Here is a 16,256-nt window from a genome sequence, read left to right as displayed (position 1 = left end):
TCTCAGTTAATTCTTGAATGAAAAGCATTCCATTCTTTTAACCATCCTCATTGTTGTTCACAATCTTCTATTTTTCTTCCCCTTCCTTTCTTAATAACTTTAATACTTGATTTACTTTTTGGATCACTACTGAGCACTGAGAGGGTAAAATTTCAGAATTATTAGTTAGAAGATTTCTTTCCTAAATAATAAGTAGCTGACAGTCCATCATAAAGTATGTAATGTTAGAATTGCACCCCTCCATATTTGCTATCCATGGCCACTTAGCACGCTCACTCAACTTTGTCAGATATTTACTAGTTTTTCCAGATCGTTTATAAGAATGCTGAATAAAAAGGTCCAACTATTTTGCTCACCTTTCCTGCTCTATCAAACATCCTTTCATTCATTCCTCTCTCCTTTCTTTCACTTTCAGGATTTATGAATTAAATTAAGGTTTCTAGTAAGTGATTCACACCAGTGATGAATTTTGGTAAGTAATTCGCATCAAAGATGCTCTCCAGATGCAACTCCTTCTAGGGAAAAGAGTTTGTGTAATAAAAAACCATGCAAATTAAAAGTGAGAAACCACTGTCTCTAAAGTCTCATGATGAGACAAATCCTTTTCCCATACAAAACAGAGAAATGAGAAACAGCGAAACGAAAAAGAAGTGCAATTTAACTATGTAAAAAACTTGCCAAACTTTTTTTTCAAAATATTTGAAGTATGAAGTAGTTCATTTGTAGCCAAAATTAAATAAGCATGTACAAATGGTAACTTGCCTTTTGATATCTATTCCTTATATGCATGTTATAAGCATTCTGAACTTTCTGACAAAAACAGCTCTCTAATTATGTTCTTATTTGCTATCAGCACTAGAAATACCTGTAAACTATAAACTTGTGTGTCACCAATGGAATTTCTAACAAAAAGGTGAACTCAATTTTTATTACTGCTGAACCAGTGAGAACGAACCTTGATTTTGAAAATTTAAGTTCATTTAAGTAATTTTAAAAGTTTCCCTGATTTATGAGACTAGACTTAACCTGGAAGCCAATAAAAAAATTAACAGGTGTGCTTTGAAATATTTATTTTAATTACCTTCACAAAAATGTTCTTCAAAAATAGAGAAGTCAACAAAAAAACAAAACATAATTTTCCTCTTAACCAAGTAGATTTGTGTTAAATCATTAGTATAACGAACACTGTAATTTTACAATACAAAATTAATTTGGTTCATTATTTTCTAATGCCTGCACTGATGATAGTGCTCATGATAGACACCTAGGTCAGAAAAGATCCAAAGAACTAGTTTAGTTTCCAGCTGCCTCATTGTGAGTTCCATCAAAAAGAAAAACTGAAAACTGTTGCTAACGAGAAAGCTTCTGTTAACCTTTTCAGCCTTAAAACTTGCATGCCATTCCAAATCCAGCATTCTTCAGTCAGTACTGGAAGAAACCGCCATAAGAGGAAAGTCTCTTGATAAGTGTTCTCTTCTATAAATCGCGTATCAAAAATAACTATTCTTCTCAGAAGACAGCAGGGGATAAAAAGTTTAGAAAGAACATCAAAAGAGGATTTCATGCCCCTCCACAAACAGAAAAAAAACTATTTCTATTTCTCTGGATATCATGGAAAATACTGCTCAATTGCACTCTTTTACACACGCAAGAGATACAGAATTAACTGATTTGGAAGATAAAGAAGTGCCCATTTGCCTGACTAAAAAAAACCCCAAACAACAACAAATCAATGATAAAACAAAGATTAGTGAAATCAGGCAAGATGAGGGTAAGGAAATAAGGTTCCCATTTTTCGGACACTTCAAAATCACATAAAATCAGTATTGGCACAAAAAGATGCTGTCCCATCCTCCCTGCTTTGTTTTTTCCTGCCCCTCTGTATATTGGCACTGTATTTGTATAACCAAAAAGTGAAGTGGATTGGGAAAATTTACCTCCTCCCTCCCCTAAAAGGAATTATTTTTCTGTCAGATTTGTTGCCAATCTAGTTTACTGTAGAGTTTAAGAAAATGGGACAATGCAAGACAGAAAATGGGACAGTGCAAGTAGTAGAAGTAGACAGCTATTTTCAGTAGTAGTACTGGTGTATGCTGGTTTAAGCCATTCATCAGCCTAAAATAAGATTCAGACATCAGTTATGTATGACCAAAAGAGAATAGGTGGTATACAGTGATACAATGTAAAGGTTTTGGAACCTACAGTCTACATCTCCTAAGGTGATATCAATTCACATGAAGGAGACTTCATAAAATATTTGACTCTGTCACTAATTATCCCCCTTTGAATTTTAACATGTAAGATCTGTTCATCCTAATTGCAACAGATTTTCCCTTAAAAAATAGTTCAGAATTTAAAAATACTACTTATTAAGTGGTATTGTAAAATCAGTATACTTCAACTTTCCCTAGAATTAGCACCATTTCTAATATTACAATTACAATGCATTATTTTATTCACTTCTGGTGAAAAGGATAATTATCAATCCAAAACCATTTTTGTGCCCAACCCGTAGCTATTATTCTTTCTTACTTCAACTACAGTTAATACTAGAACAACATACCTGAACTCTGAATTTCCAGGTTGTCCCAACAGGAACACCAGGTATAGGTCCATAATGATTAGAAGGAACAATAGTGCATTCCTTAGTGCGACCAACACAGGCCATGCCCTAAAAACACAGCAGAGAGAATTAATTAGTTTTTAAAATATTCAAGGCTATTTGAAAAATCAGACACATATACTAATAAATCTGATCATAACAAATGCATACTGAAAAATATATTAACAATTGTTAACAGGAATGTTAATTAAGTAATGTGTATTTATGGGTGTTTTGGGGGTTGTTTTTTTTGGTTTTACCTCTAGTCACCTTAACAATTCTTCAGCTGCTTTAACTTTCAGTAGATAGTGGGCAGGATTCAACATTGTTTTATAGTCTGTACAATCCAGTACTGAATTTTGTGTAGTGCATAAGTAAGTATAATTATAGATGTAGCACATACATGAACAGTCAGAGCAATAGCTATTTCTAAAATACACTCTACCTTGCCCCAGTCTCTCTGGCTTTCAGTACTGGCAGATGGCATCTTTGCTTTCTTTTTACTCTGTTTGAGCTTTTCTCCAGCCTTTACAACTTCATTAGAATCATTTTTGCAGGAAGGACAATACCTAAAAAAAGGTTTTAGTAAATTCTCAATTACTTCATAATAATGGCAATACATTTCTTGTAGCCAAAATAGTGTCAATTTGTTCATCCAGACTGAATATTTTCAAGCTAGCAAATATATACCAGTCTTAAGCAACTGAGGCCTCAGATTGAAAAAATAAACCCAACAAGAGCAAATACTGTCAACTTCTAAAACAGGGCATTTCAATGTTCTTTTTGAAGGTAGAGTGTTAGAAGCAAAACATTTTGCCATTCTTTCTCACATGATGTGTGAGAGCTCCCCATGTTTCCTGTATTCCCTTTTCATTCTGTCCTCTTTTGTTCAGATCATGTAAGGGAGAAGATAACTAAGATTAGTGTGCTGCTAAACAATGCTCATGGCTTGTTTCTACATCCTGCCCACTCTACCCTGATTTTCTTCCGCTGCACCAAATATCACTCTGGACAGCGGAATGTGGAACAGAGCCAAGGCATCCTGGAACAAGTGTGCGCGCGCTCATACACACAAACACACACAACACACACACACACACACACACACCCTACACCACCACGCTAAGGCACTTGGAATGAGATCCAGTGCGGAACAAACAGGAAAGGTGCTGCCGAGCTCCACTTCGACATAGTCCTTGGACTGTGCAGCACTGGGGGCACTCATTTCAGCTAACACGAAGACACCGTCATAGGAGCGTGGGAGATAGCAGTACACAGTGACTACAGCAGAGGGAGAAAGGGAGCACACCGGTCCTTTTATTGCTTCTAACAGCATTTTTATCCTGCTCCAGGAATGGCAATGCAAAGGCAATTGCCCTTGTTCCTGGCTCCAATGGGCTGGGCTTGGCCCACAAGCCACTAGCGAAGTCTGATCTACAGTAGCACTGATAATATATTTAGATAACTACTACTACTAGCACTACTGTTTTGGATTTATTAGTTCGCTGTTGTATTTGGATGTGAATAAAAGAATCAAATTGCAATAAGTCACTGTGTAACAGATTTCACAATGATTGCCAGTGTACAAGTTTTCATGCCTCCATAAAGAAGGGAGCTACTTCAAACCATGTTTTTATCTGTAAGCTACAATGAATTTTGACATGGAACCTTAATGCAGAAATAAGTCAGTTTACAATTCAGCTCAACACCTGGATCTCTGTACTCTCAAAATACTTAAAATAACTTTCTGTTTAAAAAGTAATCTAAAAGTATTCTAAAAATTGAAAGAAAACTGACTGAAACAACCATTTTTGGATCACGCCTGTTCAATTGAAAGGCAAAGAGGTATTTGCCATTTTGAAGTTGACATTCCAGTTATGTTCTCTCCTGTTCATACATCATCATCATCATCAATAAAGATTGAATAAATCAGTTCAAAGTCATGTAATCTCTCCTTCTTCAACACAGCCATTCAAATATAAATGAATAACGACTTTGGGCTTTCAGTTGAATTTAATTAATAGTTCTGCTCTGATGCCAGATGTCATTTCAGCTTTCTCCCCTATCTGTCTTGGCTCCGTAAGGTAAAATGTAACAACATCTTTCTTATGAGAAGTACAAACATGGATGGGTCTCTTGAATTAGAAGTTGCCACTGTCAGTTTTCCAAACAGGCATAAGTAAATGAAACTCAGGACTTCCTTCAGAGGTTTAGAATATAATAAACCTGTCATATACATACAAAAGTACAAAGGCAGAGAGGTTTATGGAAGCAAGTATAAAGGAGATTATAGAAATAATAAAAAAAAGTTAAAAAATATTACCGATAGTTGGATTCTTTGAGGTGTGTAGACTCACACACAGTAACCCTTGCAGGTATACATGTACCACTGTCACTCAGAACCTCATTACTTTTGCACCTGGCAAAGACAGGTTTTATCGTACCACATACATGATTATAAAAGGGTGATATGAGGTGTATGTCCATCAATTCCTTGCAACGTCTAGGGGTCTCCAAGGAACAGAGAGAGGAAAATAAAGAGAGAGAGATCCCAAAGTGCATGTGGACAATACAGATCAAAGTAGTTCAGTTACTGTTAAGTAATCCACTTTTCTTCAAATGACAGTCCACAGGTACATGTACCTTCATCCTGTAGGTTACTCTAAAGAATAATCTCCCTTACTCATTAGCACATTCACAGATAACCCTATGATAAAACACAGATTACTCAGGTGAACAAGTTTTTCTGCTTCTCTAAATGTATTGTTTCCTCATGTCTCCAAAAAGATATGGTATGGATGAAATTTTAGTGACCACTCAACTCAGTAGGTATCTCCAGTACTGAAGGGTGTAATGTGTCCTGCTCTGCACATGCAATTCTATCTAGGGGTTTCAGAACAAATTTTAATCTATCTTACCCATTTAAGGTGGTCTCTGTATCCAGACCAGATATCAGATGCCATGTTGTAAGACCACAGTGGTGTCAGGGAATGAAAGGGAATGTGCTCATCTTACTGCTGAGGAAACTAGCAAGCCATCATGAAACAATCTCAGCCAAACAGTCCATCTCAGTCTGAGATGGACTCAATCCATCTTCTAGTGAGAGTCCTGCAAACCTACCCAGAGAAGCTGATGAGGAAAAAATGTAAGAGCAGAGGATGAGGAACTAAGTTAGCTGCTTATTCAGGAGTCTTTGCTGGCAAAAAGTCTATCTCCATTATTAGATGATTGCTCTTCAAAACACTGGATGAGGAAAACTTAGAATTTTCCCTGAGAATCTTATGAAGCTTAATAACGTCTCCTCTTTTACAAGATGAGTGTCCACGTCAGGACTTCTGGTTAAGCAAAAATAAGAAGTGTGGCTCAAAGTCCAAATTTCCAAGCCTGCCTCATGATGACAAGTGCCAGAAACTTACAGACAACATCAGTATCAAAGGTTTCAAAATGCCTTCGGCATCAAGAGGTCATCTTCTGAAGCAGAAGAGATGCAATTTGTTTAAGTTACTTTGTGCTTGTGTGAGTGTGCCAGAGCCAACCTAGTGCAAGGTGGCACAACAGACAGCAGATTTGAAGCTTGGTCCTAGACAGGAGTTTTTCAAAATCACCTGCTGTCCTGCATTTAGGCTAAGGCATATAACTTGAGCAGCAAAAGATGGCTGCAGTATGTATACAAATATCATTAACTTAAATCCACAGTAAATTGACTTGTTTGAGTTACACATAAGGAGAGCACTGCTGCTGATTAAAAAAATAACTAATTCATGGATGGTTATGAAACAGGTTTATATAAAATTATCTGAGGGTAAATTTTGGCCACAGGGAAATTATTACAAAACTCCAAATAATATCAATGGGAACAGATTTCATAATGTCAATAAAGGTGTTAAGCCCATTAAGACAGTGAAGTTAAATTTATAAAAAAGAAATGAGAAATAATACAAGATACTGAAATTGACTAACACTATAAGACTTTGTGGATGACATTACAGTTGTCTGAAAAAGAGTATTCAATAGTTAAGTAAAAACAAGGAACATGGCATAATGCAAACTCACAAAAATGCAAATTTAACTTTGAAATTTCTTGCTTCATGATTGGATAAATAAGTTATTTTAATATTTTTTAAAGTCAGTTTTGTATGGAATATTAAATACTGTTTAGCATATAGAGTGACTTCATCTCCACAGAAGTATCTTATCAACATTTCCCAGACTGCAGATCTGGCCCCTTCAGAGAGTCTTCCAAGTTTTACACTAAAAAAGTATGAAAAAGAAAATTTTTCAGTTCTAAAACAAACAAAATCTGGCAAGATGTTAAGGACCAGACTGTGCCATGACCTTTTGCTAGTATGCAAGAAAAAGGGAGAACATAGACCCGATCTTTTTTGTTATGAGACATTGCATTGTTCAGTAAAACTGCAGTCCTTTTACCTACTACCAAGCATTCAGACTGCACAGGGCTGGCAATTAATAAATATGCTAAAATTAACTGTCAGGAGTCAGTTCCATAACTGTACGTCTTTCATCTAGTGACTTCATCCATAGGTCCAGCTATCTACTTATGTGAATACATCTTGAAGGTCACACAGTTACATAGCAGACAAAACCAAGTTAAATAGCTTGACAGACTTTTTTCAAGATATTTAAATTATATCAATTAAATTTCTCCTACTTGTGGAATTTCATAATCTTTTAGCCAGAAATATAAGTTGAAGAGTCTAAATATGTACTTAATCCACAACAAAAAGACGGTGTTCCTGATCAACTGAATTTTTATCTGGGCCTCTACAAAACACTAAGTCTGTATGGCTGAAAACAGTCCTGGGGATGTATGTAATGCAGTTATGGTTACACTATTGGAAGGGTCTAGGGAGATCTGAGTAATAATTACAACACTTTGAAAAAAATACGTGTTCTTCAAACTTTCTCTGCAGATCTCTGAGATAGAAGTAGGATAACTCAAAATAACATCTGATAAGAAGCTCCTGAAAAAGAATAGGTGTCAGTGAGATTAGAACAGCAATATCTGATCTGGGAAAATCATCTGAAGCATCCAACAGGACAAGATAATCCTAGCGCAAAACAATGAACACTGGTGAGATTTCAGTTATCAATATTTCTGATACCAAACCTGTTGTATGTTTGAGGATACAGAAGAAACTAGACAGAATACAGTTTGGGGTAGAAGAAAGGATTTGAGGTTTCTGCGGGAGGTGGGCACTGCCTTGGAGCATATGTATTTTCTTTATTAGAATATAAACAGACTTTATGACTGTGGGAGTACTGGTTTAGAGCTGTTTTTAGTGAGTAAGAGGCAACCAAAGAAGAATGAACAGACTGTGTGCTTTCAGAGGACAGATCTTAAATAATATGTGGTCTCACTGAACATTCTGACTGACAGAAGGCAAAGAACTTCTCGCCTGCTACATCCAAAGGTCAAGTATATTCAAGTAAGAAAACTGCTTAAGGACTACAATCAACAATAAAACACTTCAGTGTTGAGAATGTTTTCCAACACATGGCTTCAACTCACTGATGTTAACAATTAGTAGGAAGCAAGAAGATGTCATGCAGAGAAGACCAACCTGACCAGACAGCAGAAAACCTGGGGATAACTAGGATTCATGTGTTGCCTAATAAACACTGCTGAATAAACACTGTAATCATTTCATGCATGCAAGAAATGGAAGGCACATAGACAATATTCAAATAAATGTTGTATTCAGTAGCAGTGACCCATATATATTTCCAGTTGGTACCAAAATATTTTCTAGATAGTGTTCCTAGTCAGCAATTCTTCCAAAGACAGGAAAAACAATTCTTCTTGATTCAGGAATTCCATAGGAAAATTAACAATTGGCAACAAAAGTATCCTTGAAGCTAAATGTACAGTGAGAATCATCTACCAATCTTAATGGCCTCTATCGCTAAATTACACATTGGCATAAACAGAGGAGGAGTTCGGAAAAACCACAGTGTCCCAGTAAATAGGCAGAGCAATAGGCACTGGCCAAGAAACAAATGTACTTTAGATGTGGCAGCCTCTGTGGTATAATAGACTGAGTTATTTATTCCCAGAGAATGTTAAAACTTCCAAAGCACTTAAACTAAAATCGTATTTTTATTTGAAGTGTATGGTTCCACAAAATTAATCATGAAATCCAAAGAGATTCCATAAAATAAATCCATAGGCATCTTAAACATCTACTGATGCTATGTAATCAAAAGCTTTAAAATGAAGTTCTACTTATTATTCACTTATAAAGGATTAGCATCTGATGTACATTACAGGCAAGTTATAAATACAAATAGTGTAAGCTACAGATAACTAATAAAGGTGAAAAATGGCACTGAGCCAAAGCCCAACTTAATGGACTGCTAAGGGCTCCATGAAGATTCATTTCAAAATAAAGTTATCTTAATATAACAATGCCCATTAGCTTGATTTTGCTGCTCACAGAGTCCAGGGCACTAGCAATGGAGAGCAGTAAGCTGGTAGTTCTCTCACAGCAGAAGAAAGGAATCAGGTAGAGGCAACCATAAAATAAGGGAAGGGCATGGGGCAGAGGTTGAAGGGGAAGAGAAGGGCAAGGAGAGAAAAAGACAATTGTTCAAGCAATGAAGCTTGAACAAAATTAAAAGGCTGGGGAACAATCACTATAGGTAAAAATAAATCACACCAGATAATGTCACGGAAGATCATAAAATGAACCTACTATTTTTTGAAACTCTATATAACGAAACTCAATATCATGATTCTTACTACGAATGATTTATGAACGGTTTTCAGAAGTTATCTTAGCAGAAAATGTAAATGTTTACATAAAGTGGAAGGGTGAAAAACACACCAGAATTACAAAAATTCTTCAGTACTGTCTCTCTCTAGTTGCAAATAACAAAGGAGGTACCTTGTGTAGAATGGTAATATAGATAAGTAAATCATCCTTGTATATTTACCAGTCCTCATCTTCTGGTATCTTGCTTAAGGGAGGGTTCAGGCAGTATATATGATAAGCCATATTACATTCATCACACAGGAGCTGCATGTGAGCATCCTGTTTTCCACCACACAAATAACAAGAGCAAAAACGGCATTCCTTATCTGGATCAGCCCTACAGTGCTTGCATTCAGGGCCACTCTTTCCTGTCAGTAACAAAGAAAAAAGTCAAACGTCATATTTTAGAAAAGTGCATTACTGTATCAACACGAAACAATTCTTTCTACTTATAAACACTGCTGTCTTGAAAATTTTTCTTGAGTTTATTTTTTTCTGTACAATGTGTTATTTGGCTACCTAGACTAATGGGATTTCTTCTTTTTCTTCGCAGAAATGAAAATGACCAACCAGCAGCTTCTCTGATTCCCCCCTCTCCTGCAAGATCCCACCTGCACATTCTCCCTACAGACTGTGCCTTGCACATTCTTTAATTGGAGTCTTCTTAAATACAGTTATGAAGAAATGCTAATTAGGAAATGGATAACAGTATAATGAAGATCTAACTACGATTTGGAATAACTCTCTTCCCCTCCATATTAAATTTAAAGTGGATAGAAGAATTAATAGTTTAAGACCATAGATCACCCCAGATCATCAGTTGTTTCCCAGGAGAAGTTTAGTTTAGACACAAAGAAATGCTGACCTTCTGTTTCTGCACATTTGAACCAGCGAAGCCCCCACCACCCCCAAAGAAAAATATTGGTACTGGTTCCTCAAATAAGGGAAAAATTGCTTTTATAGATGAGGAAGAACATTGCATAAGCTAAGTTAGGAGGTATGGAAGAGGAGAGTGAAGAAACATTGCTTACATATAGCAGTGAACACTTACAGAGAAAATGCCTGAAGCAACTGGACATTCCAAAGAAGTGAGAGAAGGCTGAAGAAGAGACCTTGATCACAGCTCAAAGAACTCAGACACCAAAAGAAAACAACTTTGTCCTGTGTGTTCTGTGTGAAAATCATCTAGAAAGGTCACAGAAGTGAATCTGAATCTGAACTAGACAATATGATAATTATCATATTATCCAAACTGCTCTGGAAATAGTGTTCTGCCTGAAAGAAAAAACTGGCTTTGAATCAGAAGACAAGGAGGACCAGAGGACCTATTTGAGAAGTTGGAGTTGGAAGGAGGAAGTTGAAGGATCAAGACACTTATGGTAATAGTGGAGAAATTAGTAGCACAGTTTTTCTTAAAGTTTGGGATATGGGAAAAAAGAAAGGGTAATTACTTAACCTTCTTTAGCCTTACTAGGAAGTTTACAGCTTGATTTCTTGGCTTTCTGGACCTACTACAACATTCAATAATCTTACTCACTTGGATGGACATACCTTTTCTCTGAAGATTTTTGATCAGATAACGCAAGCCAGAGTAGAGAGTAGTCTTTTATGAGTTAGTTCTTGAACAGAAAAAAAGATGAAGTGGCTTCCTGATGATTCCAGAAGATTTCTGGATACTTTATATCTTTCCTAAGTGTATGGAGAAGGAAAGGAATGACTTAAGGGTTTTGGGAAATCCCTCCCTCTTCCAGCTAGGGAAAAAATGCGTTCTCCCAACTGAAAAGACTTTATAGAAAATTTGATCCATATGGAGTGAAACTGTTTGAGAGTATCTCAATCCTGAAAGTCTTATAAAAAAGGAGGACTATGCAGTCAAGTGTTGTGCTTTATCTACAATCCTGCTGGATGATCTTGAGCAATACTCTGTCTTCACAAGTGGAAGAGGGTTAGAACACTGAAGTTTGTGAACTTCTTTTCAAGAGAAAAAACACAGAAGCTGAAAAACATACAAGAAGAACTACTTAAGAGGCAAAATTACTAGTTACAGTTAGAAGGTCTGGTGAGATGTGCTGACCTAAAAACTTTAAGAGCAAATGCATAAGGCTATCAACACTGGCTGTCTAATGAAGCTTCAATGGCAAAGGTATGACATACTTAAAAGAAATCAAACATCTCTCAGTACACTGTGTCTAATGAAGTCTAGCCTAGATTTTTCTGGATGCTACAAGAATGGAAGTGATCTGTTAGTCTGAGACTCCTCTCCAAGGTTTCATTGGAAGAGAAAGGAAACATCTGAAGACAAATTTGTACATGGCTGTTTCTGTGGTATTTCCAGCACAGCTGGGCAAAACTCACTGTTCAGTGTCAACATCAATTCAAGCCATATCAGACTAAAGCTGGTCTCCCTTTTCAAAAATCTTAAAATTGGTAACTGAGCCCTCCCTAAAGAAACTCAGTAGTCTACCTCATTAGATGACCAGCAGACAAAAAGATATTACATATTCTTCTGTATATATCTTACTTCTGCAGGTTGTCTAGGCCTATGTGATTTACTTGTTTTCTGTTACAAAACCAGATTCTCAGGTCAGAGACTAGTAATAAACTCTTTTTGGACTTTATTCTACGTACAAACAAAATATAAACTGTCAGGTTCATAACATGACTTGGTCTTTTCCAATTTCTGCTTTGAATTGTTTTAGTTAACTCAAATGCACTTATTATATCTGCGCCATTTGTCAGAGACAAGTCTGTTCATGCCTACCAGCACTGCAGAGTTTAGTTGCATATATTATTTCATATTCTCTTCTTTTGCTGGAAGAGTTATATCATATTTATAGTACAAATATTGATTCTGATTTGTTACAGTAACATAGGTTGATGACTAGCCCTTTTTTTTGTTTTGCATAAAACCTTTGCAATGTATTTCTGAGTATGTAGGTTCTTAATTTTCTCTCTGTTTAACCCCCATTCTTTTCCTGGGCTGCAGAATTTCGATTACACAGAATCACAGAATCGCTGAGGTTGGAAGGGACCTCTGGAGATCATCTAGTCCAACCCCCCTGCTCAAGCAGGGTCACCTAGAGCACGTTGCACAGGGTTGCATCCAGGCGGGTTTTGAATATCTCCAGAGAAGGAGACTCCACAACCTCTCTGGGCAACCTGTTCCAGTGCTCTGTCACCCCTCACAGTGAAAAAGTTTTTCCTCATGTTCAGATGCAAAAATAATTTCAAAATAACTACCTTATTTTTAAATGTAACAGCTAAACAAATAATTACAACTCATGCCCATTTTTATCTAATTTAAGCATAAAAACCTAATTAAGATATTCTTCTAGTAATCTGAGAAAAATAATTCATAAATAATGAAAAAAATTGTTTAAAATTCATTTATAGAAATTTACATTTTTATTTTTAAAAATACTATCGCAAATGGTGTTTACTCCTTTAAAAAACAATCATTTCTTAGATGAGTGCAAATAAACTGTAAGCAGACTAGGTCTTCTGCACTGACAGTGACACAAAAGGTTCTGAAATACCCTGGCCTTAGATTGTAACAGAAGTCTAAATTATGATAAGTCTGTTTCATTTTTTAATTCAGTCATATTTATTAGTAGTGCTGCAGATCAATCTCTCAGTGTCTCCATCATAAAAACCATCTTATTACACATCTTCTGATTTTAATATATTGTTAAACTTAGGATAAAATGTCACCCTACTTTTTAGATAAGCTGCCATCAACTACTTCCTTTGGTGGTGGGGGATGATGAGAAGGCAAGGTGTCATAAAGGGTCAATTTAAACACTATCTGCTTTTTTGATAGCACTAGCAGCTTTGGCATGAAGTTCCTTATCTTTTCTCATTCTTAGATAATGAGAGGGTTAAAGTGCAGCATTACCAACTCAATCTGTCTCTGGCATTTATTATTTTATTAAAAGTCTAAGTAAGATGTCAATTGTAATAGTAGTTTCGGTGATCTGGAAACCTGCCCAGGAACTTAACTGAGGTTGTATCAGCTGTTCCCTGTTTCCCTGCTCAGGACTAATAACACTAAAATGCTATCTCTGTCTATGTCATGTAGTAAAGTCATCTTACAATAAAAATACTTTCAAAGCTGAAATCTAACAAGGATTCTGTTATTGTTTTCCTGAACACATAAAACAGTTATTAAATTATTACCTCTACATGCTGATCCTTGTACTTTTTAAAGAAACACCATTCAAATATTTAATTTATACTCCTATTCATATAATAAAAAAAGCATACTTTTGAAATCTCCATCCCCAAATGTCAACGGATAAGCTCCTGGCTTTTCAATCTTGTACATTTCCTCTATAAAAAGGATTTTACAATCATTTATTGTGTCTTCTGGGCCTCTGAAAAATAAAAATAAAAAGCACATTCAACTTTGTTTCTCAGACCTAGCTTCTGTAAGCAAGAAACCCTAAGCAACAGGATACAGCTAATCAACATCTTACCCACTGCCATCACTGACAAAATACTTATTTCAATTCATGCACAAAATTCAGTACAGTGCTGTAACTTCTAAAAACATAAAACATGTGCTTTACACTGGCATACAAGGAAGAGCACCTCATTACACTCAGATTACCTGGCTGCCATGTCAAAGACTGCAGCTGATTATGTCCTTATTGACAGCATCCCATAACACCATAGTTCTACTTCTAAAACCTCAAATAGTTTTGTTGGCTGTACACAGCAAATCAGATAAAAATAAAACCCACTTGACTAGAGCATATCAAACACTAAATATTTCTACTGACATTACTATAAAAGCAGACAGTCAAAAACGAACCAGAATCGGGACCTATAAATGATACAATAATAGACACTACTTGGAACCTTGAGAGTAAGAAAAGCAATAGCAGAGAGATTATTGTATACTCTTCACCAACAGAAAGCCTTTCAGAAGCCTTTCTTTGACTTCTAAAATGTTTTGGGAAACTACAATACAATCCTGCAAGGACATGTACAATACTTGATTTAATATACTGTGAGTCCTGTCAATATCAGATTTTAGCGCAAAATCCATTCACCAGGTTTCAGTGATAAATAACAAATACTCCATGATCAAAGTACACCAATGCTAAAAGTCTTCTAAAGAATGGGTAACATCAAACCTACAGTAAAGGTTTTCACCTCCTCCTATAGTCTCTTTGCACTTAATAAACTTCTAATCCAAGTGCAATGGTACCTAGGAAGCAAATGCCATGAAAACACCGACAGTTTCAAAATGCTCCATTTTCCTCCCTCCTCAGCATGATATTGTGCCTTCTCCACCTGCGTTTTCTCTTTCCATTTTCAACTTACTACCTAATCCAAAACAAGGTAGGAACTTTCAGTATGACCCATATTGGAAATACTTAATACTGCACATATAGTCTCAATAATTTCTCTGAGCCATGTGTGTTATTACAGATTTCAGGATTGAGCAGTCTGACACAAGAGAAAATAATTTATTTGGAAAAGAGCTTTATTTTTTGCGGAGAGTGAGAACTAGCCATTAAAATAATAGAGAGAAAAAAGTATGAAGGAGATTTAGGTCTGCTGAACTTCTCTCTTTTCAAAATTTCATTCAACTCAAATGCACACCTGCAGTCCCAAGCAAATACTCTGAAATCTAAAATTACACAAGCAACTAAAGGAATAGAGACTATAAACACTGTAGCTTTAAGTATTAAGATTAAAATGTAACATTTTACCAAGACTGTGATGTTTGTAGTGAAAATGTCCAGTGAACATCCTGCAATACAAGAAATAAAACAGATTTTTTTCTTCTTTCCCATATAGAGATATTGGATGTGCTGGACATAAAAGAGAAGAAGCAGCACGGAGTCAGTCTAATTCCAAGTTAGAAGACAGTAGGACTAAATAGTTTTTTTGAGGATTTATTGTGAATGGAAAAACAAATTACTGCATTGGTTACAGTTCAGTATTCAAAGGATGTTGTGTAAGGTTTTGTCAAAGCTGAAGTGCAGCTGCACCATTACAAGTGTCTCTTTGGAAGCACAGAAATCATGAAAATGAATAATTGTAAAGTAATGGTTAAATATAATGGTTAAATATTGCCAAACTGGAGACTGTTTTCCAGATGAAGACCACCAGTAAGATAAAAAGTTACATTTCTTTCATATATATAGTGTACACAGGCCAGAAAATATGCAGGAATGAGGTGAACAACTAGGGCTTCTTAGCCTTATTTGTAGGAAATAATCAGAGATCACTTCAGAATCCTTTTGAAGAAAGTCAGCCAGGTGGTGTATCCTTATTCAAAGCTCATGGCTGCATACCTAAATCAAACTATAGACAGGTAGGGAGCAAGATACTAGGGTCCCTAATAAATAAGGATAACTGCAGTAACAGAAAAGCTTCAGAACAGCTGACTGCCATCTGGCATCTGTGACTGAATATGATCAGATTCACAGGTCTAAATGAGCTGGGGAACCTTTTCACTATTACTAAAAGAAATGTGGGAAAGAAATATATGAACATAGTTTGTTCACAAAAGGATATGTCTTGTGTTAATTCATCTAAATCTCATTACTGTCTCTGCCCTATTATTACGATTGTGTAAGAACTGTTTTACTATCAAAGCAAATATCAGGCTTTCCTGTCATTGTAAATCCCAAGTAGAGTTTGAGAAGACTTTGATGGTGCCTTGATTCACTCCGATTGCCTTTAAAGTGTATGAACAGCTGTTCACTTCAGCATCTGTATTTTCACCCCTTTTTTCCTCTCTGTTTCACCTTTTGGAGGGAAATAATGCCCCATTGTTTGTCATATAAACAGCAGATGCTAGCAAATTTTGAAGATTTGGTACATTAAAGAGAACAAACAAATGTTGTATCAATGTAAATGTATCA

At 36.0% G+C, this 16,256-nt stretch overlaps 1 protein-coding gene across 4 annotated transcripts in view; it reads right to left on the bottom strand.

The window, feature by feature from the left end:
• UHRF2 (ubiquitin like with PHD and ring finger domains 2) overlaps window positions 1-16,256 on the bottom strand; it is a 94,544-nt gene that overhangs the window by 20,152 nt on the left and 58,136 nt on the right. For 3 of the 4 annotated variants that reach the window (XM_067316721.1, XM_067316719.1, XM_067316720.1), the window contains exons 5-8: window positions 13,639-13,748; window positions 9,557-9,743; window positions 3,048-3,171; window positions 2,564-2,671 (exon numbers count right to left, since the gene is read on the bottom strand). In XM_067316721.1, the coding sequence (XP_067172822.1) occupies window positions 2,564-2,671; window positions 3,048-3,171; window positions 9,557-9,743; window positions 13,639-13,748 (529 nt within the window). The remainder of the gene's footprint in view (window positions 1-2,563; window positions 2,672-3,047; window positions 3,172-9,556; window positions 9,744-13,638; window positions 13,749-16,256) is intronic. The other variant, XM_067316722.1, reaches the window with a different exon arrangement.

This window comes from Apteryx mantelli, chromosome Z, assembly GCF_036417845.1.
Source record: "Apteryx mantelli isolate bAptMan1 chromosome Z, bAptMan1.hap1, whole genome shotgun sequence".
NCBI classification, from domain to species: domain Eukaryota; kingdom Metazoa; phylum Chordata; class Aves; order Apterygiformes; family Apterygidae; genus Apteryx; species Apteryx mantelli.
The sequence above is the reverse complement of the archived record's forward strand: the minus strand, read 5'-3'. Positions and strand labels throughout refer to the sequence as shown.